The sequence below is a fragment of the Bubalus kerabau genome, chromosome 2 (assembly GCF_029407905.1).
Source record: "Bubalus kerabau isolate K-KA32 ecotype Philippines breed swamp buffalo chromosome 2, PCC_UOA_SB_1v2, whole genome shotgun sequence".
In the NCBI taxonomy this organism is placed as follows: Eukaryota; Metazoa; Chordata; class Mammalia; order Artiodactyla; family Bovidae; genus Bubalus; species Bubalus kerabau.
The window spans coordinates 43,830,019-43,856,714 of record NC_073625.1 but is presented as its reverse complement, the minus strand read 5'-3'; the positions used below and the strand labels follow the sequence as shown (position 1 = coordinate 43,856,714).

The window sequence follows — 26,696 nt, the reverse complement described above, 5'->3', positions numbered from 1 at the left end:
AGAGACCAGCAGCTGAGCAGGCTCGGTTGTGCTTTTGTGCAGTGTTGGGAGGAGCTCCAATAGGCACGGCCTTTTGGAAAGCACCTGGGTGTCAAGGATCTGAAAACACTCTAGCGTCAGCAGTCAGGTTTCCCCTTCAGGAGCCTGTCTCGGGAAGCAGCCAGATGGAGGAGCAGGCCTGATGCAGAAGGAGCAGGAAATGACCTGCAGGTCCAAGCTCAGGGCTGGAAGACTTGTCTCACCTCACTCGAGTACAGAGGGAGCAACAGCAACAGCCGAGAATGCTCTGAAGGGAATACACTTCTAAACAGAAATTGGAAGGACACCCTGTTTTTTTCAGTTCAGTTCAGTTGCTCAGTCATGTCTGACTCTTTGCGACCCCATGGACTGGGCACGCCAGGCCTCCCTGTGCATCACCAGCTCACAGAGTTTACTCAAACTCATGTCCATTGAGTCGGTGATGCCATCCAAACATCTCATCCTATGTCATCCCCTTCTCCTCCCGCCTTCAATCTTTCCCAGCATCAGGGTCTTTTCAAATGAGTCTGTTCTTCGCATCAGGTAGCCAAAGTATTGGAGTTTCAGCTTCAACGTCAGTCCTTCCAATGAACATTCAGGACTGATCTCCTTTAGGATGGACTGTTTGGATCTCCTTGCAGTCCAAAAAATTCTTAAGAGTCTTCTCCCTAACACCACAATTCTAAAGCATCAATTCTTTGGCGCTCAACTTTCTTTATAGTTCAACTCTCACATCCATAGGGGACTACTAGAAAAACCATAGTTTTGACTAGATAGACCTTTGTAGGCAAAATAATGTCTCTGCTTTTTAATATGCTGTCTAGGTTGGTCATAACTTTTCTTCCAAGGAGTAAGCATCGCTGAATTTCATGGCTGCAGTCACCATCTGCAGTGATTTTGAAGCCCCCCAAAATAATCTATCACTGTTTCCCCATCTATTTGCCATTAAGTGATGGAACCGGATGCCATGATCTTAGTTTTCTGAATGTTGAGCTTTAAGCCAACTTTTTGACTCTCTTCTTTCACTTTCATCAAGAGATTCTTTAGTTCTTCTTTGCTTTCTGCTGTAAGGGTGGTGTCATCTGCATATCTGAGATTATTAATATTTTTCCTGGCAATCTTGATTCTAGCTTGTACTTCATCCAGCCTTATTCTTTTACCCAAATGAAACTTTACCTTCTCCATTTGTTATATGAAAAGTCTCTTTACAACAGGATGGTGGACAGGTAGTGGGAGAGGATGGAGTAAAATGAACTGAGTGACCATATTAGGTGCCAATTTGTAAGTAAGAGGTGGAAGTCATATTAGACGTGGGCTTCCCAGGTGGCGCTAGTGGTAAGGAACCCAGCTGCCAACTCAGGAGATGTAAGAGACTCAGGTTCGATCCCTGGGCTGGGAAGATCCCCTAGAGGAGGGCATGGCAACCCACTCCAGTATTCTTACCTGGAGAATCCCATGGACAGAGGAGCCTGGCAGGCTCTGTGGGGTCTCACAGATTCAGACACGACTGAATTGATTTAGCACATAGAGCAGGTGAGAAAGCTCTGATGCAAAGAACAAAATACCTGTTTTATCACTTTAACCATTCTAAGCAAGTACCAGACTGAGATACTGTTGACGAAAGCCGTGGCTGTACTTTTTTAGACCATGGTTCTGAGGGTGTTCTCGGAGTAGCTGGAAGCGCAAGGGAACGTGGCCTGGGCTCTGTTTTCCTTCTGAGCCGCTGCGTATGGGGAGTCCCGAGTGGCGGGGTGGCCGGGGAGTGCAGGGAGGGCCGAGCTCACCCTGTGCCCTTGCAGGACGGGGCCTGGTCTCCCACCACGCGCACCACGGGCCTGTCAAGTTCCTGGTTGTGGCTGCGGCCGCCCTCAAGGCTGACAAGGACAGGCCCAGGGACAGCCCGCCGCCCGGCGCTGACCCCCAGGACGACGAGCAGCGGGACGTGCCCCCCGGCGAGGGGCCGGGGCTCTGCACGGGCCGGGGCGGCCCCGACGCCGTCTGGCTGGGTACTTCGCCGGGCTCCGTCACCCAGGGCAGCGACGTCTCCTCCTCGTCTGGGTCCCCGACCCCTTCCCAGGGCTCTGGCTCCCTGGAGCCCCGGCCGGAGGAGAGCCTTGCCCAGGACCTCCTGCGCCTGCCCTGCACATCCCCCGGCCGAGGCCGGCGGGCCCGGAGGCCCAGGGCCAGCTCCGTGCTGGTGGCCTGTGGGGGCCAGGGCCACCGGCGTGTGAGCAGGAAGGCCAGGCCACAGCGGCCGGAGGAGCTGGCCTCGTCCCTCATGGTCTGGCAGATCCCCCTGCTGCACGTGTGAGCCAGGGGCCCGCCGAGGCCGACGCCCCGTGCGGGCTCACCGCTGTCGAGCTGCTTGGGGATGGATCCCCGACCGTCTCTGGGGCTGAAATGTGCAATACCGTCCTGGGGGCGTCTCTGGGCAGCCCCCTCGCTGCTCCTCCCACAGCAGAGCCCGGGGTGAACGCTCGTGGAGCTGAGGGTGCTCCACGTCTGCCCCGTTACCTGCAGAGCTCGCAGACTCGGAACTCACAGGAAGTCCCACATGGGCGGTAGTGGAGGGGTTTATAACAGTCTCAGAGCAATTTTACTTGATTCAGATTCACTACTTTTATTTATGTTGTATATCCTTTAACGCCAAAATAGACTTTGTAACAATGAAGAAAGCTGGTTAAAATATACCAGTCCAGGTGGTGTTATTTGCTTTCTGAGTTGAGCTGGGTTTTCCAAAGTGCTATAATGCATGTATTGTATATTTTTAACAAAGTAGTATTTTTATATCGTAATTTTCTATTAAAAAAATTAACAAAGTTTTAGTCAATATATTACATGTAACATTTCACAAATAATGTTTCCATGGAACCAAAATGCTCAATTCCTATCAATATTTAGAGTCAAGCCTCGAGACCAAAATACCCACATCATAAATGCTTGTATCTTTGTGTTGCCGGAGCCGGGCAGACGGCGTTTTGGTCCATCCTTTCCTGCTGTGTCTGCACCTGTCGACCAGGATTGCTGTCTGGCTTCGAACGTGTCCTGGAGGATGCGTGGTGCTGGTCGGGGGTGTGGCCTTGCTGGCGGTGAACACAGGACACAGGTGGGGTGGCCCTCGGTCAGCACAGCCCCGGCACACAGGCCGCCTGCCTCGGTCACCGTGAGCGAGTGACCTGGGTTCCCTGTGCTCCATGTGTATCTGTCTACCCATGTTCTACTCACTGGATGGTTAAAAAAAAAAAAGACAGTGCAGGCATTCACCCGAGACAGATGTCTCAGCACTTTAAAGCTGACTAAAAATGCTAATTTTGTGACTTAGCCAAATATTTTCCAAGGTGCATATGTGCCCCCATGTAAAGTAATATCTCCCCAGGTTTCCTTAAACTGCTAGCTGCTATCTTATTTCATAAATAAAGTCTTTTTATTTAAAAATGCAACATCCAACAGCGTGAGTTGCCTTTTGTTCCCTTATGTTGGCAGGACCGCGCACTGGTCCCTTCCCAGAGGCGGCACCAGGCCCTTGTGGAAGGATGCTTTCAATCCCCAGTCGCTGCTGAGAGACTCCAGGGACGCAGTCGAGAACCTCCCAGTCTTATTTTTAGTGACGTCGTGCGGACACGTGCTCCCGGGGCCCACGTGCCAGCAGGAAGTCAGGCCAGGGCCGCGGAGTGCAGGGAGGTGGGCGGGCGGGCGCCCTGGGGCTGCAGGCGACACTGGTGGAAAGTCAGGCTGAGGCCAGCCTTCCTGTGCTCCCCAGGTCTGGGACAACAGGGCTGGACTCACAGGAGGAGTGAGGGGAGGGCCGGGACCTCTGCTGGAAGCGGCCACCTGGAGCACGGCCAGGGCACGGAACCGGCAGACAAGGCCGGGGGCACGGACCTCAGAGCCGCCCGCGGAGCTGATCCCGGAGCCCTGCCCTCTGTGTCCGCTGGCCTCGCCAGCAGTGACTGAGCACTGGTTAGCCTGACTGTCCAGCTGGGAACTCCGTCCCCCAGAGCATCCACTTGGATCCAGAGGACCTCGGTACATCAGGCTCATACGGACCCCCTTGTCTGCGGTGCACGGCCCAGCGTGTAGGCTGCCATTTGAGACGTGACCTTCCCGAGCGGCTGGGGTGTGTTTGCTGCCGGACAGCACGGCCGAGCCTGCAGGGAGCATGAGTGGAAGGGCGGGGGCTGCGCAGAGCAGAGGCCTGCCCCGCCGTGGTGGGTGCACAGCCGGGGGCCCCAGGAGGGAACGCGGCAACCGCCTGGAAGAGGCAGGAAGGCTTCCTCCCCGGTGCCCGCAGGTGCGGTGTCAGGGCGACACCTCTAGGTGAGGCAGGTGACAGAGAATGTGATGCTCTCATCACTACGTTACGGGGCTTATTTCTTCTGCTCATCCAAAGTAATTGTTGGTTTCCTTCCTTGCTGCTAACCTACAGGATTCCTGTTGTGGCTTCGGTGGTTCTCATTCGGGGCAAGTGCTCCCTCCACCCGGGGGCCGGGGGGCAGTCTGCTCACCACCTGCGGGGGCAAGGGTGCCGCTGGCGTCCTGAGTGTGGGGCCAGGGATGCTGGCAGACCCCGCGGGGCACGGGGCGCCCTGAGTTCTCCCGGCCAAGGCAGGTCTCGGCGGCTCCTCCTCCTCTCCTCGCGGCCCCAGCAAACATCGCACAGCGTGGTGTCCAAATTTTCTGTACGAACATCCGGGATTCCTGTTCTGTTCTCAGATGTCCTCAACTTCTCACTGGTGTGTTTCATTTTAGCACTGCTTTTCCAACTGGACTATAAAAACACCCTGTTTAGGTCCTGAAATGGAACTTCTCATGCAGACTAACAGATGCGAACAGAGGCAAAGGGCCCACGTTCAAACACCATCGCTTACACTGGTGTTTAAGTAAGATGTACAATAGTGATAAGTCTATAGCCTACAGAAGATGGGGATTCACACTCAGCCAAGAGAAAGAGGAACCTGCCCTGGCAGGAGACCCCTAAATGTTCCGTATTTTAAGCAAGTTTGACATACGCGCATTCAGGTTTATGAGTACGTCAGGCGTGGACTCTGGCTTCTGCATAAACTCAGCCCGGCGTCCCTCGTGCACAGACCGTGGGGAGATGAGGGCTCTCCATCCAGATTTTGTGGCTCCGTAGGGTCCTCGGCTGACATCAGGCTGAGTGCTGTGCCCTGGGCTCTGCTCCCAACCCCAGCCCCAGGAGAAACCCCATCCCTCCTCCAGACTCGCGGGCAGACAACTCTGGAAAGCCACTTTGCTGGTGCGTGAAGTCTGTGCCAGCGTCTGAATCCCATTGCAGTGAGTTTTCCAGAAACACAAACCAGGGCTGAGAGCACCCGCCGTGCTCACCAGATGTCCGGCTGGGGGCTCATTACTTCTAGAGCCTCCGTTTCCTCATCTGGATACCATAGGAGCTTCTGCATTGAGGTTGCCAGGAGATTCAGATGAATGACGGGCAGAGGGTTTCACTCAGTGCCTGGATGCAGTTGTGTCTAATAGGTAAGGCTCCTTATTTAGTTTATGCTCGAGGTTTACTCGTTAGGCCTTCATGTGGAGATGACTTGAAAAATTAAGCACTGTTCTGCAGTCACTGTATGACCAGCGGGGAGGCCAGCAACACAGAGGGTACCTTTCGATTTGGATTTCTGTCCTGTTTAACCCTGCAGGTCATCAAGGCCATTGTTCATACTGCTTCCTCGGGGATGACAGGGCTTCTCCCGGTCCCGGGACCCCCTTGCAGGCAGGATGTCCTGGGTCCCTCCGGCTGCACGGTGCCAGCACCGGGTTTGCGGGCTGGCCTGGCCCCCTGGCCGCAGCATCCTTGTCCCACTCTGTCTCCTTCTAGAGTCACAGGCAAGCCTCCTGACACTCCTGTGTGGAATCATGCATCATAAACCAGGAGTCATGAGCTGGACGACAACTTGGGGAAGACCCCTCTCAAGACGCACAACCATCCCCCTCCCCAAGGGCATGCACACCCCAAGGTTGGTCTCTGCTCACAGCACGAAGCGTCTCTGGGGTAGGCAGAGGCAGTGCAGTGAAAGGAGGCAGGACTGATGTCATTTCTCACACACGATTCCTGTTACACCGACTGTGGCTTTGTGCTCTCATAAGCCTTCCTGACACCACCCTTACGGCAGAAAGTGAAGAACTAAAGAGCCTCTGATGAAAGTGAAAGAGGAGCGTGAAAAAGTTGGCTTAAAGCTCAACATTAAGAAAACTAAGATCATGGCATCCGGTCCCATCACTTCATGGCAAATAGATGGAGTAACAGTGGAACAGTGACAGACTTTATTTTGGGGGGCTCCAAAATCACTGCAGATGGTGATTGCAGCCATGAAATTAAAATATGCTTACTCCTTGGAAGGAAAGTTATGACCAACCTAAACAGCATATTAAAAAGCAGAGACATTACTTTGTAGAAAGGTCTGTCTAGTCAAGGCTATGGTTTTTCCAGTAGTCATGTAGGGATATGAGAGTTGGACTATAAAGAAAGCTGAGTGCCGAAGAATTCATGCTTTTGAACTGTGGTGTTGGAGAAGACTCTTGAGAGTCCCTTGGATTGCAAGGAGATCCAACCAGTCCGTTCTGAAGGAGATCAGCCCTGGGATTTCTTTGGAAGGAATGATGCTAAAGCTGAAACTCTCATACTTTGGCCATCTGATGCGACAAGCTGACTTCATTTGAAAAGACCCTGATGCTGGGAAAGATTGAAGGCGGGAGGAGAAGGGGACAACAGAGGATGAGATGGTTGGATGGCATTACCGACTCAATGGACATGAGTTTGGGTAAACTCGGGGAGTTGATGATGGACAGGGAGGCCAGGCGTGCTTCAGTCCATGGGGTCGCAAAGAGTAGGACACGACTGAACGACTGATCTGAACTGAACTGAAGCCTTCCTGATTTGCTCTCTGAAGCATGGATTCATTCAGTCATTTGGAAGGACGGTGTTTCACTATGAACATAAACCAGGGCTTTGGAGCTGAACTACAATTCCTGCTCCACCTTACACAGAATGAAAGAGACGGTGAAAAGCTCTGAGAGTTAAATTTCCTCAGCTGTAAAATGGAAGGAGTCTCCACCTCCTGGGGTCCTACATGTCTGAGTGCGCACGCGTGCATGCACAAGTGTGTGTCTCTACACCTAGTATTTTGCAGAATTGTACCTGTGCTTACATTTATGTGAAGTCATACTTAATTGCAGATAACTTGCTCGAACATTATGAATTCACACCTTGAAAATACTTTAACTAAAATTTTTATTTCTTTTCCAAAAGAACATTTGCTAGGATCGATACTAATAAACATATTGGCCATTTAGTGATGGTAATATTTACTTGCTTGACGAAGATTTATCGCCTCCTCCTGGTAGCTTGCAGTCTGCTGAGAAAAAGTGTGTGCACAACAGCTGACATGGTCCACGCAGACCAGAGTGCAGGGCGATGAGAGAGAGGCCCAGTGAGGTCACTGGATCACTGACTCAGCAATGACTGAGGATCACAGTGCTGACGGTTACATGAGGCCACAAACACAGGCTCTGCGGTCATACTGACGTCAGGATAGCGAGGGCATGAGCGTGGGCCAGGCACTGTGTATGGTGTGAAATGACTGCCCTGGCACGACCAGGGCACCGTCCATGTGTGTGCCCTGTTCAGTCGGGAGTCAGCAGTGCTTCAGAGAGCTTGGCAGCATACTCTGTTCTGAGCACAAGGCTCTAGGCACCAGAAACACTCAGACATGAAGAAAGGAGCCTCCACTGTTCATGGAGTAGCTCACGAAAGGATGGAGATGCACCCAGAGTTCAACAGAGCTGAAGGGAGTAGTCAGGCTGGGGTTGGGGGAATACAGGGGAGCAACCAGAGCAGGGCTTGCCTTGTGTACAATGTGCACAGAACTCAAAGGAACCAGGGAATGCGGTTTCCACGCCAACACACAGATATTCTAATTAATTTTTCATGCCAAGAGACTCAAAGTACTTTGTAGTGATTGGATCAATTCCTGACAGCTACTGGAATTGAATTGCTTTTTTTTCCCTTGTGGAAGGCTGCAGGAGCGTGTGAACTCAGGGCTGTTAAAAGGAAAATGCTCAGGGCTATTCAAGGGAAAATGCCCTGCTCTCTGGTACTAGCACTCAGGGCTCAGAACCAGTGGAGGCGGGGGGCCACGCTTCTAGATACAAGAACAAGTTTCAGCGTTTCCTCTACTTGAGTGTTCTCTGTGTTGCCTTTTTACTCCGGAGTCTGTACGGATGTAGGCAGTTTTTTAACCACTAAATGTTTCAACAACGCATCGTCCCTAATTTTCCAAAAATTTAAACTCTAAATTCCATTATTTTATTTTATATATATTATTTTTTCTGGGGGGATGGGGGGACTAGGACACAAAAGAGCCTGGTCTTTGGCGGGCACTGCGCCAGCGGGAACCTGTTTCTCGTTCGGTGGTGGAGGAGCTGTTGGATTCAAACTCAGTATATACGCAGTGCGAGGGGTCCGGGCCGCTGGCCGCGGGCCCTCCCAGCCCTGGAAAGGGTTAAGCGAGCCGCGAGGGCTCGGGGTGGGCGGCCGGGGGCCGGGGCGCGCCGGCGCGCTCCCGAGCACACGCTCCCGGCCGCGGCCTGCGGCCGCCCTCCCGCCCGCGTCCCCGCTTCGGCGCGCCTCTCAGATCCTCCAGCGCCTGCCGAGGCCTCCAGGACGCGGTGAGTGCCGGGCCCCACCGCCGCGGCGGCCGTGAGCGCGCTGCCCGGGCCGGGGGCGCGGGGAGCACTCGCTGGGAGGACTGGAAAGACGCGCCCCGGAAAGACCCGCGGACTCCCGCGGGCGCTCGCGCAGGTGCGCGGGAGGCAGCCCGCCCGCCCCCTGCGTTCTTACAGGTGCGCGGGAGAGGCCGGCGCGCACGCGTCGGGGACCCCGGCGAGGGCTCCGCACCCCCGGTGCGGGCAGGCACGGAGTGGAGGGCGCGGAGAGGACCTACGAGGTAGGGGTGGACCCCGAGGGGCAGGCAGCGGCTAGACGGCCCAGGAGGCGGAGGGAAATTGGGGCCGGGGTCCGAGAGTGGGTACTTCCCGGGACAGGGGTGGCCGCCCTGGCGGAGATGGTGGGCAGCGCGGGGAGACGGCCCGGTGGGGTGTGGGGTCCCGCCCGGCTCCGGGGCGCCTAGTGGAGGGGGCGGCACGGAGACTCCCCGAGCGCTGCAGCCGGAAGCGGGGGGCGACTAGCCCCTGCTCCGTGCCCGTGGCGACCGCCTCCGAGGACACAGCCCCAGGGGTGCCGTGGTCTCCGTCGTTCCCGCCGCGGATCGCGCTTCGGCTAGCGCAGCCCAGCCAGAGCCATCTCGAGGGCGGAGCGGCCTGAGCCGGCGGGGAGGAGCCAGGCCCGCGCCCCGCGCCCCGCGCCCCAGGCCGGACGCTCCTTGGGGAGACGGTCCCAGCCCAGTGGCCACGTTTGCGGCCAGCGGGGCCGGCCACTTCCCGCTCCCAAAGAGTGCCTGGGCCTGTGCTCAGCGCCGCGCGGGCCTGGCTCGCGGGCGGCCTGACCGGGCCGCGCTGCCTCCGGAGCATCCGTCTCTGGGCGCCACAGGAAGCGGGTGGGAGGGCCCTCCCGGACCTGGGACCGCGGAGGGGAGGGACGTGCCTGAGTGTGTGCGGAGGCTCCTTGCCAGTTCGCCCCCCATCACCTCCTCTGACTGCCCTGCGAACACCCGGGGCCCTCTGCGACCCCCCGGGGGTCCCCTCCTTGTGCAGCCGGCATTGCTGGGGGCTCGCGGGGTGCTGGGGTGGTGCACAGCGAGCGCTTTCTTTTCTCGGAGTCTGCCCCACTGACCGACCAGACGGGCCACCAGCGGTGCTTGTCGCTTGGGTTGGAACGTGCCTGACATCACGATGGCCGGGGGCGGGGCGCGAGAAGAAACCGCATTTCAATAAAGACAGCGTGTGGCCGGCTGAAGGGGAGGTTAAATGCATTTCCACGGAAAGCCTCCCGCCGGCCCCCCCCAACCCCATTCATGCGGGGGGACCCCAGCCTCCCGGTCAGGGCCCGCAGGGTCCGCCACTCTGGCGTGGTTGCTCCTGTAGCCTTAAGTAAATATAAAAAAATTTCCACCACTTCTTAGGTTCCTACAAAACCACATCTTCTATCTCCACCCACCCCCACATCTATTCTAAGGGCAAGGAAAAGAACAAATCAATGTAATAAGTTTTATTTCTGCTCAAAGTACTGAAGGCGCCTTGCAGGCAGATTTTAAATCCCTGTGCAGCCCCTCAGTGGGGGTGGGGTGGGTGGCGAGTTCACTCTTCTCAGCCTGTGATCAGGCCGCCTCCCTCCTTTTCGCATCAACCATCAGGTACTCAGCTTCCAATTAGGACGCTTAATGGACCGCCAGTGTTCCCCTGGCCTCTTACCCTGAGCTAATGGTGCCCTATTATTAAGAGTCCTCGTGCCTACCCGGGAAATGCAGAAGGGAGCACTCCATCCCTCAGATTTGCCCAGGGACAGTCCCCTGAATGCACTGTAACTGGAGGTTCCAGCTCTCCCTTTGGGGCCTAACAAAGCAAATGTTTAAAGAAATAAAGTCTTTCCACCTTTTAATGTCAATTGCACAGGATACTGCTGATGATATAATTAGAACACAATGAAAAGAGTTCAGAGATTTTGCTTACAGGCCATAAGGCCCTCTTGGGTTTGGGAAGAGGGGAGAAGACAGTGAAGTGTCCGTGGTTCATCAGGATGAGCCGTTGGGGCAGCCTGGCTTTGTGCGGTCCCCTGTGGTCCCAGTGTCTGGGTGTTCCTGGGGCGGGACCGTGCCGGCTGCTGGCTCCAGCGCTGGGAGAACAGAGAGTCTGGGAATGCGGCGAGGCCGTCCCTTCATCCCCGAACATCTTCCTGGCAGCCCCATCACTCCATTTCTGCATGCGCTCATACAAGCTGCCACGCTGGCACCGGGGAAGCAGGAGGCCTCCTTTTAGCTCCAAGTCCACTCTCGTCCCTGAGCTGAAACCAGGCGGTGCTCCATGCTGTGGGGCCTCCATCTGGGATCCTGTTTCAGTTTTTTTCTAAATACCAGCAGCATAAATTGTCTGTAATCACAGCTCTGCGGTGAATCTGGAACTACTTAGGCAGCTGTAATGCCCCTCGGCCTCCCTAGTTGGGGGCGCAGTGACCCAGGAGGATGGCTACAGGGCCACCCCAGAGGTGCCCGCGGGGCTGTCGGGGTGCAGGCCAGAACCCGCCCTGTCCCGGCGCGTCCTCCCCTGGTGGCCCTGGGTGGATCTGTTCTGGGGAGTTCAGGGATCACTGTCTCCACTGGGGCCTTGACTCGGGTTTCTCTCTTGGAATTATTGTAATTACTCTAAAATGACAGTGTTGGCACCCGCAGCTCTTTGTGAAATAGTTAACAATGAGCACTGGCTTTTGGGGTAAACCAAGATTTTCCAGGAGTTTGCCTTTGGCCAGCAAGCCAGCTCCTGCTAGAAAGAATATTAAACAGCACTTTGGAAATTGAAGCCGCTGCAAGTCTTATACAATATCTGATGGATTAAAAACCAATTTCTTCCTTTCACAAACATCTATCGAGTGTCTGTCCCACCCAGGTCAGGCTCAGTTCTAGGTGCTGGGAATACAATGGCATTTAAAACTGACACAGCCTCCGCCTCCCCCAAACTGTCTCCCTGCAGCTTAGGTCCTGATACGGTGAAAGTGATATTAATTCATGTGTGGTAACAAGCAGGCAGTGTCTCTGAAGGAAAGGAACAAACCCCTATGAAAGCACCTGACGCAGGGATTGTGAGTTGGGCTCTGAAGGATGAAGCCCAGCAACGGAGGACGGCAGGGGACGCCCCGCGGAGACAGCGGTCAGAGACGCTGGCACGTCGGAGGAGGAAGGCAGGCCAACAGGCACCCCGGCCGTGTCAGAGATTTGTGACTTAATACACGTTCATCCCTCATTAACTGTGGCATTTCCTCTGTAAATTGACAGAGCTTTACACACTAGGCCTTGATGGAGCAGGACGTGGATTAACTTTGGAGAGCCGAGACTGCGTGGCTCACAGAGCGAGACCGTCCAGGGGGGAGGACATGGCTGAGCATGGCGTAGGCGGGGGTCCCTGTGCTGGGGGTGTGCCCTCAGCACTGGCCCTGAGAACCCTTTGTCGTGGGGCCACGGTGCAGACACGGAGCTGCTGCCTCTGTCCAAGCCAGGGTCGCCTCTTGCTCCCATTGCGGGCACCCGCCCTGGCCCCCACGACCAGTTCCTCAGATAGCTGTCAGAATGGTCACTGAAAGGCATGAGCCTTGTTCCGAGGCTGGGTGGCCAATAGCTTCCCATGGGCTGCGGTCCACAGCACAGATAACAGGAAGCTCACTCCAGCCGGCGGGGTCGTCTGATGGCCAACCCACAAACTTAGTGGCTGCTACAGACTGAGTACCTGTGTGTTCCCCAAATTCACATGCTGCGCCTAACACCCAGGTGATGGTATTAGGAAGTGGGGGGGCTTTGGGAGGTGATGAGGTTGTTAGGGTGCAGCCCCCATGATGGGGTAAGTGCCCTGATGACAGAGACCCCATGGAGACCCCAGCCCTTCCTCCAGCTGAGGACACAGGAGAAGATGCCGTCTGTGAACCAGGGAGCGGGTCTCAGACACTGTGAAGAGTAGTCAGCTTTCCTCCAAGTCTGCTGGTCTAAATATTAGTCTCAACTAAAAACACCTTCACAGAAATACCTTGTAGACTGGCATTTGAGCAAACACCTGGGTGCCGTGGCCCAGCCAGGCTGACGCATTGCCACTGTCCTGTTCAGACGGGAAGAGCGACACGCAGCGGCCGCTCTGTGGGCAGCCCTGCAGGGCCATCGGACACAAGCGGGCTCAGTTCCAGCTCCGGGAGTGATTCTCAGATGCTCCTGGCCCTGCCTTCTTGATCCTCCAAGTCCTCCTCCCTTTTTCATAAAAAGTGCCTGGTGCTTGCAGCTGAGTGATTTTCTCAGCCTGCCTCCTGGTTTCTTTGAGCTGATCTGGCTCATTGACTCCAAGCTGGCAGAATCTCTTCCTGTGCAATTATCTTAAAAATGTTGTGGGCTTTCTATGGATCTGCTGGGATTGAAGCCATTAGACAGAGGTGTCGTCCACAAATCCACTCAGTCCTTTCTCCACCTTGGACTCCCTGCAAAGGCTACTGTGAAAAGCATCCTTAAAATTCCTAGAAGCCTTGTGTTGTTTACCACAAGACCCTTCCAAGGCCTCTGCCTGGTGCCCCTCAGATACCAGGAGGTCTTAAAAGAGATCTGATTGTGCTGCCTGGACTGATCTTGGCTCTGAAGCCCCATCTGAATTCGACAGTCTTGGAGGCGCTGGGAAGGAGAAGAGTTTCCTCTGTGAACCCCATGAGCCTGCTTCCTCTATGTTTCCTCCAAATTGCACTTGAAAACGGAACCCTTCCTTCTCCAGCTCCCCTGTTCTCTCAAGTCACAGAGATAGCGCTCAGCAGGGCCACCCTGGCCCCCCCCGGAAGTCTTCTCCGGCATCATCGGGCCGACCGGAGCGCCCTCTGTCTCTGGCATCATGGGGCCGCGGCGCTGCTGAGCCCTGCCATCCAGGAGCCCCGCCCATCTGTCCTTGGAGCCCTGACGTGTCTGCCCACTGCCTGCCCCACTGGCTCCATAACTGACCACTCCAGACCTGCCAGCTCAGAACAGCAGGGCTGCCGTGCCCTTCGACTTACAGGCTGGGAAATCTGACGGGGAAGCTCGATGGATGCCCTTAAGGCCACCCACATCTGCTGCCAGCTGGGGCCCCTGGCAGCACTGTGTCTGTGGGCTCCAGCTGGGTCCCCAGAGGCTCCGGATTTCTCACAGGTTGGCACCGGGCCCCCGAGTGTCGGTCCTGAGAGCGGAAGCTGTGTGATTGCCGTTTTCAGCACAGCCTCCCTCACCACAGTGACCAGCGTTTAGGATCTGGGGGCCGGAGCACACCCGTGGGGGGCCGCCGTCACCTGGGGGATGACCACCCCTCCTCTCTCATCTCGTCCACGTGGCCGGGCTGCACTGAGGGACCCCAGGGACCATGAGCCGTGTCCTGCGCCATCCTGCCGCGCCCCCTCCAGCTCCTTCTGCCAGCCGGCGGGGCTGGGCTCCCGGGCCCGAGCTGCCCGCCCTGCGGTGCTGAGTGCAGCCCTCCGCCTGCCCTCCCGCGGCCCGGCTCCCTAGTCCTTGAGGTCCGTGTCCCGCGGAGGCTAGGTGTCTCGGTCCAAGCTCAGGGGCCTCGTGTGTGAAGAAGGCTCAGCCTTGCTGGACCTTTGGCCTCCGAGGGCGGGGCCGTGCGGGGCAGGGCTGCCCGGCAGAGGTCCAAAGAGAGCAAGGCCAGCCGACCAGGCAGAAGGCCTGGGAGAGAGGGCTCCGCCCTTGGGGTGCATGGCCGTGGCCTGGGCCCTTGGTGCGGTGGAGCCCAGACCTGCCCAGCAAGGGCCCGCTGTGCGAGGGGCTTCTGGGGTCGGCTGTGGACCTGCAGATGCCCCCCACCCAGCCGGGCTGTGAAGCATCACAGCTACCCCATGTACGGGATGTGGCCACCTCCTTGTGGACTTCCAGACCCCACAAGACGGCAGGAAGGGGCGATGTGTGTGTGTGTGGGGGGGTGTCACACCCTCCCCAGTCACTACTGCCTGACCTCCTGTGGTGTCTGTCCCAGTGGGAGTGCTGTTTCCCAAAATAGCCTCTTCCTGAGACTGAAGTGACCCCCTCACCCTGACCCCACCACAGCCCCAACTCCACACCCACATTTGGGGGAAATACAGTGGAAACCAGTATGTTGGCAGCCTTCACCTATAAACTCTATTTAGGCAGATGTTGGGCTTCCCAGGTGGCTCAGTGGTAAAGAATATGCCTGTGATGCAGCAGACGTGGGTTCGATCCCTGGGTTGGGAAGATCCCCTGGAGGAGGACATGGCAGCCTACCCCTGGAGAATCCCATGGACAGAGGAGCCTGGAGGGCCACAGTCCATGGGGTCAGAAAGGGTGGGACATGACTGAACAACTAACACATTGACTTTAAAAGAGTTTGCAAAGACAGCAGGTTAATAATATATTGGGCTGGCCAAAATGTTTGGGTTTTTCCATATAATGTAACAAAAACCCTAGCCAATTTTTTGGCCAGCCCAATAGTTTCCTTGGACTGAGTCTCAAGATCATTTAAATATTTCGTTTTTGCATCCACTTATTCCTGGCTGTCTCAGGACTGTCCTGATGGGAGAGGCTTCTTTGACGCTCACATGGAGGAATTCCCACTGACAGAACGTGTCTGGATTTCTGCTTCCGAAGCCAGGTGTCAACAGTGAGAGACAAGCTGGCATTTCATCTGCCTCCGCATCCCGTCCGCCACCCTCGTTGCTTAGAGGACAGAGATCACATGTTGAATTTGGATGAATTCCTCCCTGTAAGCTCTCCGCCAGGTTCCTTGTCTCCTGACAGCCAAACAGAAGGCAGTGCTGCTCCGCAGCAGTTTCCAGGCAAGACTCAGGCCCTTTCCCAGGACCTGCTAAGCCGGAGGGGGCGGGCCTAGGTCAAGAGCATCGCTTCTGGGGACTGGCAGGATACCTGAGGACATAGGTCGGGGGTGGGGCTCTATTGTTACGTCTTAACCACAGCAAAGCAAGAGAGAGGTCAGAGACAGGGCTTCCTAGCTTGTGGTCCATTCATGCCTACAGTGATAAGTGAGCGAGTGCAATTAGTAGGCGAGGGAGCTGGGTTCCAACTTGCCAGTAATGGGTGTGTGATCTTGGACAAGTCTCTCTGTATAAAACCAAGAAAATTATAAAATGTGAGTTTTTATTTAACTTCCCCACATTTCAGTTTGACCTTGACTCTACTCACGTACTCGTAGCACTAAGAATATGGCAACTTAGGAGTCTTGTTACCTAGTGAGTGACTTCATTATGTTTCAGACTGTGTGGCTTCCATGAGAGTCAGTTGCAGTCCAGATTGATTATTTAATTGATGAATACTGATACACATATGGGATAACATTTTTAAGTTGTAAATTATAAAATAATCAAACGCCATTAACAATGTGATTAAAATACCAATGGTATCCCAGTGAGCTTTAATACACGTTATCATCTTGCCGTTTACACTTCAAATCCTTAGGAAACCAGGTGTTAATACAGCAGGTAGACAACACCTCCCCCACCCCCACCCCCCACCAAGCCTGTCCCTTTCACACTTCCTTGAGTGATACAGAGTTTTTTTTTTTTTCATGTTTAAATGTATGTAAATAGTATTATGGTGCTTCCCAGGTGGCTCAGTGGTAAGGAATCCACCTGCCAATGCAGGAGACACAGGAGACAGGTTCAGTCCCTGGGTCAGGAAGATCCCCTGGGAGAGGAAATGGCAACCCACTCCAGTATTTTTGCCTGGAGAATCCTAGGGACAGAGGAGCCTGGTGGGGTACAGTCCATGGGCTCGCACAGAGTCAGATACGACTGAGCACAAGCATGAGCAGAAAATCGGATTATACGGCATCTTTCTGCAAATGGCAAACCTTCAAAAATTCAAAATTATGTTTTTGGAATTTATTCACACCGATACATGTAGGTTTAGTTCATCCATTTTAATGTGTGTGGCCCTTTTGGCAGTGATGGAAAATCAGTCTGAAAGAAGTTTAATCAATCTTTTTGTACAAAAGGACACAAAGCTCTCTTTCTGAAACAGGAGATGGATTGCGTGGCTGCCCTGTCACCTCCCTCCACTTCTTCGAAGCCATCAGAGGATTCCTGTTGTCGTTCGGATGTGAGGGTGGGGCCTGGCCCTGCTCACCCTGGGGCTCCTGGCCGTGCCAGGCTCTCCAGTTTCTGAACTGGTCAAGCTTGTTTCCAACCCAAGGAGTCTGTTCTCGCTCCCCCTGGCCCTGTGTCTGGCTCCCTCCTGCTCTCAGGAATCTTCCCCGGATGCCAGTAGAAACCAGGTCCATCACGCCTCTCAGACCCTTGTTATGTGGTTTGTAATTCACTAGAATTCGTATAATGATGGCTTAGGCTTGTTTTCTCCCCAGACTGGGAGCTCCGTGGGGGCCGAGGTCAAGTCTTTTTGGTTCCTGCTCCCATCTAGGACCCAGGGCACTTCCTGAAACATTGTGGGTGTTCAGCTATATCCACTCAGTATGTGAACCAAGTAAGTGAAAGAATACTATTAATTATTTATCACCGCTGATGGGACTTTAACAGATTGAAGATCTGGGGGGAAGTGTGAATTTGTTCAGCCCAGGCGTCTCTCACTTCTGACTCCAGCTTTCCATCCCTGATGGAGAGCTCACCTCTGATTTCAGAGGATGCCCAAGACAGCCTTATCTTACTCAACCATTGCTCAAAACTGGGTCTCATGGCTACAGGTTTCCTGGTGGGACTGTGGCCCATGCGCCTTTCCAGCCCTGGTGGTTCCTTGTGGGTGTTCGCAGTCTGTGTCTGCCTAGGTCAACACCTCCTGAACCCGAGCCGCAAACAGAGGCACATGCTTCTCTTGCAGCGCATTCTGGGCTTGTTCCCTGGAGGTGCATCTGGAAATCAAGGGTGTTGTTTGTGCTCATCTAACTTGGGAGTCTTCCAAGTGACGAGTGCACACGTTTATCTCCACCTGTTCTCCTTTCAGTTCCTCGGGGTGTGTGACTCCGCGGAGCACAAGACCGTGTTGTAACGGCACCCAGTTGGGTCCTGTCTGTGATGTCACGTTTGGTGGTGACTGAAGGCACAGGCTCCCTTGAGCCCGCAGCAGCAATGCCCCCGAGTGCCCCCGCTCTAGTGTGCTGACTTCAGCAGTGAGAGTCCATCTCCTGCCAAGGGCTGTCTCGTGAGTCACGACACTCTGACACCGTGTGTGTCTCTCAGATTAAAAACAAAGACTGGCGATCTGACGAGGGAGGCGGAATGGTGAAGCTCTCCTACAGATCTTCATGACCTAGTTGTCCTGTTGGATTAATGTACATCTCATCCCTTCGCCCCGGGCATCATCTTACCCAGATGGCTCGTCACTGGCAACAGCCAAGGGCACAGAGACGCTCCCCTGATTTTGGCTCTCTGCCCCGCGGGGCCTTTCTCCCCATAGACTGAGGCAGTGCTGCTGCAGCAGGAGGACCGTGGGCCATGCTTTTGACAGCACTCTGAGAGGGCAGGACACAGGGTCTGCACACACAGGCACACGTGCGTGGGGTGTGCACGCACACACAGCCTCGCGGGGCTCACCAGGGCGCGGGGTCTGCACGCACAGGCACACGTGCGTGGGGGGTGTGCACGCACACACAGCCTCGCGGGGCTCACCAGGGTGCGGGGTCTGCACGCACAGGCACACGTGCGTGGGGTGTGCACGCACACACAGCCTCGCGGGGCTCACCAGGGCGTGGGGTCTGCACTCACAGGCACACGTGCGTGGGGTATGCATGCACACACAACCTCGCGGGGCTCACCAGGGCACGGCGGCAGTTCTGCGCTCGCCCCACAGGTGGAGAGGCCTTTTTGGCACAGGACGAGGGCCAAGCTTGGGGCAGACCTGGGAGCAGACAGCTCAATGCCTTGTTTTCCAGCCTAAGGAGTTTGGACTTTGCAAACAGCTATTACGTAAAGGCTTTTCTTCATGACATTCTCTGATTTTACTTCCTCCAGTGCAGCTGTGCCAGAGAGTCAGCCCGCTGTTATTCCCCTAAATCACGCCCACACAGACAGCCCCAGCGGGCCATTCCCACCAGACCTGCCTGCATCTCCATCTGCTTCCCTCTCAGGGCTGGGACAGCCCCCTCCACCAGCATCCTGCCCCCCAGACGCGCTGGGCAGCGGACCAGACCCACCAGCGTCTCGTAGGCGTCCCTCAGCCCACCGTGCGGATACGGCAAAGTCCCGGGCTTCACCTTCAAAACTGGAACAGACAGGAAGGACCTCCCTGGGGGCTCAGTGGTAAAGAATCCGCCCGCCAGCGCAGGAGCCTCAGGTTTGTTTCCTAGTCTGGGAAGATCCCACAAGCCCAGGAGCAACTGTGCGCCACAACTGCTGAGCCTGTGCTCAAGAGCGGGCGGAACCGCTGCTACTGAAGCCTGCAGGCCTAGGGGCTTGTGCTCCACAACACGAGAAGCCTCGCCACAGCTAGAGGGCAGCCCTCGTGCACTGCAACCAGAGGACGCTGGCACCCTGCAATGGAGACCCAGCACAGCCAAAATACATTAAAAAAAAAAAAAAAAACCAACAAAAAAAAACCACACTAGCAGCAGACAGAAGGACCCAGAGCATCGGGCGGGCACTGGGTGGCATGGATGCTGGAGCCAGCCTGTGGGCCCCGTCTGGCTCAGCCACTTGCCGGGCACAGGGCTAGTTAATCATATGAAGTTGGTGAGACTGCTTCACATCTCATTTCCTCTCGCAAAACAGGGCTAAAAGCTACAGCCCCGCAGAAGGGTTCTTGCAAGGGTCACATATGTAACACACGCGACAGCAGTGCCTGCAAGATAGACGACACAGGCGTGAGCTGGGTCATGATCACTCCTGCACTGAGGTTGCCTTACAGTCTGGCGAGTCCTAGAAACGTCCTTCGTGAAAAGCAAATTAAAAATTACAGTGCTGAAGCCTGGCAGTGTAGACTCAGGTTAACGTCATCCCAGGATTCACTGTCTGCTCACTGTCTGAGTGGGGTTACCCTGGTGTGTGAGGGTCAGCGGCGGGCAGGGCTCAGGGAGTGGTCCTGGGACCCTACTGTGACAAGCAGGTGGCTGGACGCTCGGATCGGACACATGGTGGGCCTGACTCAGAGGACACCCAGAAGGAATTGGCTACAACAGGCGCTGCAGGTGTTTAGATAAACTTCATAAGTCTGTTCACTAATGTTTTTAAAAAATGGACTTTATTTGAAAGGGAGATTCTCTTTAGCAACCTATATCATGATAATGAAACAAACTTAATTTTAAATGATCTGATGTCCACATTAAGTGCATAAATAATGTCCACATTTGGAAATCATACACAATCTTTTTTTAAAAATTCATATTGAGAGAAGAAATTCATAGGAAGAGACTAAAAACTTCTGCTTGGGTATTTACACTGTGGAGAAGAGGTGTATGTCCTTCACAGGGAGTGCTACCTAAGTTATATTTAAAGCAGACATGTTCCTATTAAAATATTTTCTCACCAGTAGTCAGGAAGGATTCTGTTACTACCGCACACCCGCACCTCTGCTGACACATCCCTTCCTGTCAGTCACGACGATAGGTGGAGAGGCAGTTGTTCATCTAACAGCCCCCAGAAAGGTGCTTGGGGGACAGGCCCTTCCCGTGCCACGGTCAGTGGGGAGTCTGGTGGTTTCCTTGCTGTCAGGGCCGGCACCAGGCTCAGAATCCTCCCAGAGCCTCCGAGGGGGAACTCTGATTCCAGAGCCAAGTACAACATGGGGAAAAGTCCCTTTGGAAATCCCGGACTTCCAACCAAAGAAACCTGACCTGAGCATCTTGGCAAACCCGCCAATGCCTCCGAGGACTGTTACAAAATGGGCTGATTCCTTCCCATCCATTTAATGGGTCATTCTGGGGGAGAAGGTTTTGCTCTGAAAGTTGTTTCTTGAACATCATTTGGAAAAGGAAGTGGTCCTCTGCTTTCTCCTGGGGATGCTGACTGTTTGTCCTTCACGGTGTGTGTGTGTGGGGGGGCAGGACCTGTCGACCTGCAGAACCTTCCTTCAGACAGTGGGCTGCACACGGGGAGCTGGCGTGGACGGGCCTGCAGAGGCCGCTGACCGCCTAGATTGTGTCTGTTTCATCACGCAGCTCTTGCTTAGTGTGGCTATAACAAAATTTCTGCTTTGCCTGATTCTTTCAGGCTTTAAATGGACTCTGGAGAGCTTTTAAAACACGAGAGTGCCGAACTCAGGCTTTTCAAGTGAGTCCCGTGCCCTGCTTTGGCTTTGAGTCTGTGATGCCTTCCAAGAGGAGAGCCCTCAGGGCTTGGGCCTGTGCACATTCTGATGAGAGTCAGGCCAGAGGAGGAACTAGGAAGTTCTGAAACTCTTTTCCTGGCCTAAAACTAGTTAGTTTTCTGAGGTCCAAGATTGGCCATACCATACAAAGAAAGTATGAAAAGAAAGAAGCAAGTCAGAGAGCCAGTTCTCTGGTTCTACTTCAGGCATGGAGGTGTATACATATATTTGGGTAAGATATGTAAGTATGTGTTACTTTTTATCTAACTTTCCCTGAATGACTCAGCTGACTAAGAAAACACCTCTGGCACTTTGGGAAAAAGCCAGAACTCTTGCTTATGAAATCTGCCGGTTTCCAGTTTGTCATCGCATTCCGGTCACCGGGGGCCGGAGTTCATTTCCATCTCAGTGGACACAGCGCCTCCCCAGCAGCTCCGCAGGCCGGCGCACAGCTGAGTAAACATGCAGCACCCCTGTGACCCCCATGCCCGTGGTCAGAGTTTCAGCCCGTCCCCACCGTCCCCACGCTGCCTTTCCACGCGAGGCAGCACCCTGCACGTGGGAATATGCCCCACAGGGTACTGGTAACAGTTTCTGGGAAATAGGGAAGGAGGGAGGGGAAGAGAGACAGAGGAAGGGAGAGGGAACTGAACGTCTAGAATTTCCAGCTCTGAGACACTTGTATTTCCTAACATGGCAGCAGGAAAGGGCCAGAGAAATGTGTTTATACACATACATACACTCAGCCCTGCACATTTATAGGGATCAGGTAACAGTATTAAGTACAATTAGCAGAGAATCAGAAGCAGCTGAGGGTAGGTGGTTAGGTGTCACTGTATCTGGTCTAAGAAGCGAACACAGCCTGGAAAGACAGCGGGCCTGGCTGTGTGTATCTGGCGGGTTTCTCTGTCCGCAGCCTCTTTGTAGGAAAACCAGAGCACAGCTGCCCCACCCCTTATGCCAAGACCCCCTTCCAGGCTGCCGAGTCTCAGTGAAGACTTGGCCAATTTAGGAAAGATAGTTTATTCTTCTGCTTCATCTGCCGGTGCTCACCTCTGCCTTCCAAGGAGTTATGTGGGTTTTGTTTTCTGTTTCGTTTCATCTTGGCTTTCTCTTTGGGGGCACGTGTGCTCTTTGGAGCGTCCTTTCTTGGAGGTTTTCGGAGATGCAGTGCAGAGAAGGAGCAATTCAAACGGGTTTCAGGTTGGAGCCTCAGAAGCCAAGCCCACACCAGAGCCCTCGCTTAGCACCTTTCTTCAAATACTGGCTCTAACCGAATTTGAGATGGCTGACTGGATCAGGTTTCAGGAAAACTGTCCCACAGCAGAACTGAGGAGATATAGGCTAACCATGCTTTCTCACTGAGAGTTCTTAATTTCACACATCTCATTAGGTTGGAGTTCGGGAACGGTTGATACTGACTGTCACTGATCCTCCAAACCAGCAGTTTTATGGTTCAACCCAATGAATTAATATTTAAGGCCCTTGGCTGAACTGGGTCCTTCCTTAAAGGCCTCAAAAATCAGGGGAGGACCAGTCTTTTAATTCCTAAATAGTATTCACTGAAGTCTCTCTCCAGCACTGAAAAGCCAAAATCCCCTTCCCACCAAATCTGAAGCCTACAGCTTGTGGGGGTGCTGGGGGCAGATGTTATCATGAAATCGCCTATGGAAAATGCAAACTCAAACATCCTCTCTTTCCCCTGTAAACAGGAACACGAAGAGCTGGTGACATGACATGGAAACACCTGATGTTCCGACAAAGGAAGTCGCAGAGGAAGGCCCCCGGTGGATGAGTGAGGAAAACGGGTCTAGTGTGTGCACTGACTTGTCTTAACGCCCACCTGGAGAGTGAATTACGCACCCCCGCCTGCCCCCAGGTGAACACCGCCGAGGCCGAGCCAGGCCCGCACTCAGCCCTAATGGCGAACGGGGGTCACACACGAGGAGAAAGCTCCCCGGGCGGCTGCCTGTAAAGCAGGACTGAAAGTCAGGGTTGGGAAGCGTGGACCGCAGCCCAGCGCCGAGCGCGGACGCGATGGGATGCGGAAGGATGGACGGTGACTCGGGGAGACAGGGCGGGCCAGGTGCTTAGTACCCGACAGCTCGGTCCGCAGAGCGGGACCCGTGCCCAGAGCGGAGGCAGCGGCTGCCCGACCGTTCCGTCCGCCCGCGCGGAGCCCAGACCACACAGACCCGGGCAGACGGCCGCCCGCCCGCGGGGACCGCGCTGGGGTCACAAGTTCAGCCGGGAGCGGGAGCGCGCTCCCGCAGACACACCCCTTTCTCGGGAGAGCGGGCGGGCGGGTGCGAGCCGAGGGGCGCAAGAGCGAAAGCCGCTGTGGACAGAAGTGAGGTCTGATCGCGCACCCGGAGCCCGGAGGAGCCATCGACCTTGGGCAGCCCGAGTCCGGGCGGAGTGATGCGGGGCTGCTGAGGGGGACAGCTGCCTGAGCGAGCGCGCATGGAGAGCCCGGTGGTCCCCTGCGTCCTCTACCCGGGCGACGGGGCGTGCGGCCAGGCCGGAGGCCGGGGCGGCGCTCCCGAGGCTCCGGGAGAGGGCAGCCTGCAGCCGCCGGACGCGGCCGAGGGGGAGGGCGCGGCGTCCCCGGCGCAGACACCCTGCAGCCTCAGCGCGTCCCTGTGCTTCAGCTCCGGGGACGACTCCCCGCCGCAGTCTCGCGCCTCCTCCGCGGCGGAGGACGCAGCGGCCTCGCCGCCCTCGTGTTGCAGCGGCCGGCGGGTGGTGGAGAGGCAGTGGGGCGTCGGCAGCTCGGGCGCCGCGTCCCCGGAGGAGCCAGTGTCTCCGGAAGACTCCGCGTCCCCCGAGGAGCCCGCGTTCCCCGGGGAGCGCCAGCCGACCGAGGAACCCGCATCCCCGGAGGAGCCCGCGGACCCCGCGCCCGTGCCGCCCGGCGTCGGCCCGGAGCACGGAGAGCCCGACCTGCTCATCGAGGTCTCGGGCCGCCGGCTGCGGGCGCACAAGGCTGTGCTGGCGGCGCGCAGCGACTACTTCCGCGCGCGCGCGTCCCGGGACGTGCTGCGGGTGCAGGGCGTGGGCTGGGCGGCGCTGCGGCTGCTGCTGGCCTACGCGTACAGCGGGCGCATGGCGGGCGTGCGCCCCGACAACGTGGCCGACGTGGTGGCCGGCGCGCGCCGCCTGCAGCTACCCTGCGCCGCGCAGCGCGCCACCGACGCCGTGGCGCCGCAGCTGAGCCTGGCCAACTGCTTCGAGGTGCTGAGCGCGGCCAAGCGGCAGCGGCTGGCCGAGCTGCGCGAGGCCGCCTACCGCTTCATGAGCGACCACTACCTGGAGGTGCTGCGCGAGCCCGCAGTCTTCGGGCGCCTGTCGGGAGCCGAGCGCGACCTGCTGCTGCGCCGCCGCCTACGCGCCGGCCGCACCCGCCTGCTGGCTGCTGCTCTCGGGCCGGCCGGGGAGCGCGCGGGCAGCCGGCCACAGAGCCCGTCAGGGGACGCGGAGGGCCGCGGCGAGGCCGCCGTCTACTGTTTCCACGAAGCGGCTGGCGAGTGGCGCGAGCTGACACGGCTGCCGGAGGGCGCGCCGGCGCGGGGCTGCGGCCTCTGCGTGCTCTACAACTACCTCTTCGTGGCCGGAGGCGTGGGGCCCGCGGGCCCTGACGGCCGCGCCAGGCCCTCCGACCGGGTCTTCTGCTACAACCCGGCCACTGATTGCTGGAGCACTGTGCGGCCGCTGCGCCAGGCACGCTCCCAGCTGCAACTGCTGGCCCTGGACGGCCACCTGTACGCCGTGGGCGGCGAGTGCCTGCTCAGTGTGGAGCGCTACGACCCGCGCGCCGACCGCTGGGCCGCCGTGGCCCCGCTGCCCCGGGGCGCCTTCGCCGTGGCCCACGAGGCCACCACGTGCAACGGCGAGATCTACGTGTCCGGGGGCTCGCTTTTCTACCGCCTGCTCAAGTACGACCCGCGGCGTGACGAGTGGCAGGAGTGCCCGTGCAGCAGCAGCCGCGAGCGCTCGGCCGACATGGTGGCCCTGGACGGCTTCATCTACCGCTTCGACCTGTGTGGGGCCCGCGGCGACGCGCCGGCGGCCGTGCCGGCCGGGGGGGTCAGCGTGCTCCGCTACCACTGCCTGGCCAAGCAGTGGAGCCGCTGCGCCTCGCACCTGCGGCCCCCGGGCGCGCCCTCGGGCCTGCAGCCTTTCCGCTGCGCCGCGCTGGAGGGCACCATCTACTGCGTGAGCCGCGCGGGCACCTGGCGCTTCGTGCCGCCCGCTGAGGACGAGCCTGGCGCCGGCGACGCGGGCCTCGAAGGCAGCTTTGAGCTCCAGTCTCTCCAAACCCCGGCGGACGCCCGGGGCCTGCTCTTCCCCTTCGTGCTCAACTTGCCGGAGGAGAAGCCGGACCGAGGGGAGGAGGGCGCTGTGTAGGATGAGCCAGGTGGTCACCTGGCCTCTCCCTCCGCGGCCCGAGACAGGGAATGCGCCGTGGGCGGAGGTCCCAACTGGGAACCCGGAAGGGCGCAAGGGGAGCGGAGGCCGGGGGAGAGGGTCGGGGGTGGGCGCTGCCCACGGGGGTCACTTAGGAGGTAGTGCTTGTCACTACTGGGCCTGGCAAACCGTGTGCAACGCTGCCTTAAGGCCCCCTTTCTACTCTGCATTCCTTCTGCTTTGTTTTGCTTTGCTTAAGGGAGGGGGGTCGATGGCTTAAGATGCAGGATATGAGCAAATAACTTTGCAAATAAGATACAACATACCTGAGAAAGAAGGAAACAGAATCAGAAACTGCGCTTCCAGGTGCAGTGGGTGGGCCCTGTGTACCAGGGACGCTGTGGCTCGTCGGGGAGGCAGGCTTGAGTACTGCGGGGTACCAGCCCCCTTGTTACTGTGTGCTGAGAAGGCCCTGGGAAACGCAGGGGGCTCCCAGACTGGAGTCCTAAATGAGGCCAGTGTGAACCATATTCCTGGAAACCCCTGAAAGAAGGTCGTGCTTTTTTTTAGCTTGGAGTTTAAAGTCATAACTGATAAATCAAGCTCTTAAAGCTTTTCTAATTTAGTTTAAAAGTTCCTGCCCTATGTGTCAACTCTGAATGTAAGAAGTATTAAAGATGAAATCTTTGATTTCCAATAAGGTCTCCTGTCCAGTGAGCACGGGAGATATTTCCTGTCATCCCAGGGGCCCCGGACAGGGTCAAAGGTCCACACACCTGAGAGCAGGTCCCTCTCATCACCTAACTGAGGTGGGTTTAATACTTTCAATTTCAAGGATGCTCATCATTATGTTCAATGTGTAGCAATGATTGACTGTTACTCGGGCTTTAGATCTTTGGTGACTGTTGGCCAAAGAGCGTATCATCAGTAGGCGAGGCTGACAGCGGCCCAGTGCTCGCCTGCTTTGAAAGCAGGGCCGGGGTGCCCAGCCGCTGTGATATTTTATAGTGGGCTTGAAGAGAGTAGTATTCCCCCGGAAAGAGGACTAAAATCCTTTCTTTTTTTGAGAGTTCTAAAGAAAAACATACAGGCATAGTTTGAACCCGCCAATTGTGATGTTTTAAATATTAATTCTGTAACTCTGAGGGAAATTCATTTTTACAACCATTATTCTAAGAAAGTGTGGCAGAGTGACAGTGAGTTTGTAGACACGAGGGGGAGCATATGTTTATAAGGGAGTGTGGGGCTTTCCTGGTGGCTCTGCGGTAAAGAATCTGCCTGCCAATGTGGGAGACTCGGGTGAGGAAGATCCCCTGGAGAAGGAAATGGCAACCCACTCTAGTATTCTTGCCT

At 56.2% G+C, this 26,696-nt stretch overlaps 2 protein-coding genes across 7 annotated transcripts in view; both read left to right on the top strand.

Annotated features, from left to right (window-relative positions):
- The window catches only part of ARHGEF10 (Rho guanine nucleotide exchange factor 10), a 62,079-nt gene extending 58,627 nt beyond the window's left edge, over window positions 1-3,452 (top strand). For all 6 annotated transcript variants that reach the window (XM_055567583.1, XM_055567582.1, XM_055567581.1 and 3 more), the window contains one exon: window positions 1,818-3,452. In XM_055567583.1, coding sequence (XP_055423558.1) covers window positions 1,818-2,329 — 512 coding nt within the window. In that variant the 3' untranslated portion in view covers window positions 2,330-3,452. The remainder of the gene's footprint in view (window positions 1-1,817) is intronic.
- A 5,302-nt stretch (window positions 3,453-8,754) lies between these two features.
- KBTBD11 (kelch repeat and BTB domain containing 11) lies at window positions 8,755-25,440 on the top strand. Its single transcript, XM_055567576.1, has 2 exons — window positions 8,755-8,883; window positions 22,649-25,440. Exon 2 carries the CDS (start codon window positions 23,400-23,402, stop codon window positions 25,341-25,343), a length of 1,944 nt encoding a protein of 647 aa, XP_055423551.1. The 5' UTR covers window positions 8,755-8,883; window positions 22,649-23,399; the 3' UTR covers window positions 25,344-25,440.
- Window positions 25,441-26,696: the final 1,256 nt, after the last annotated feature.

Coding starts and splice junctions, on each gene's coding strand:
- KBTBD11 (XM_055567576.1), top strand. CDS start 23,400: ATGGAGAGCCCGGTGGTCCCCTGCGTCCTCTACCCGGGCGACGGGGCG.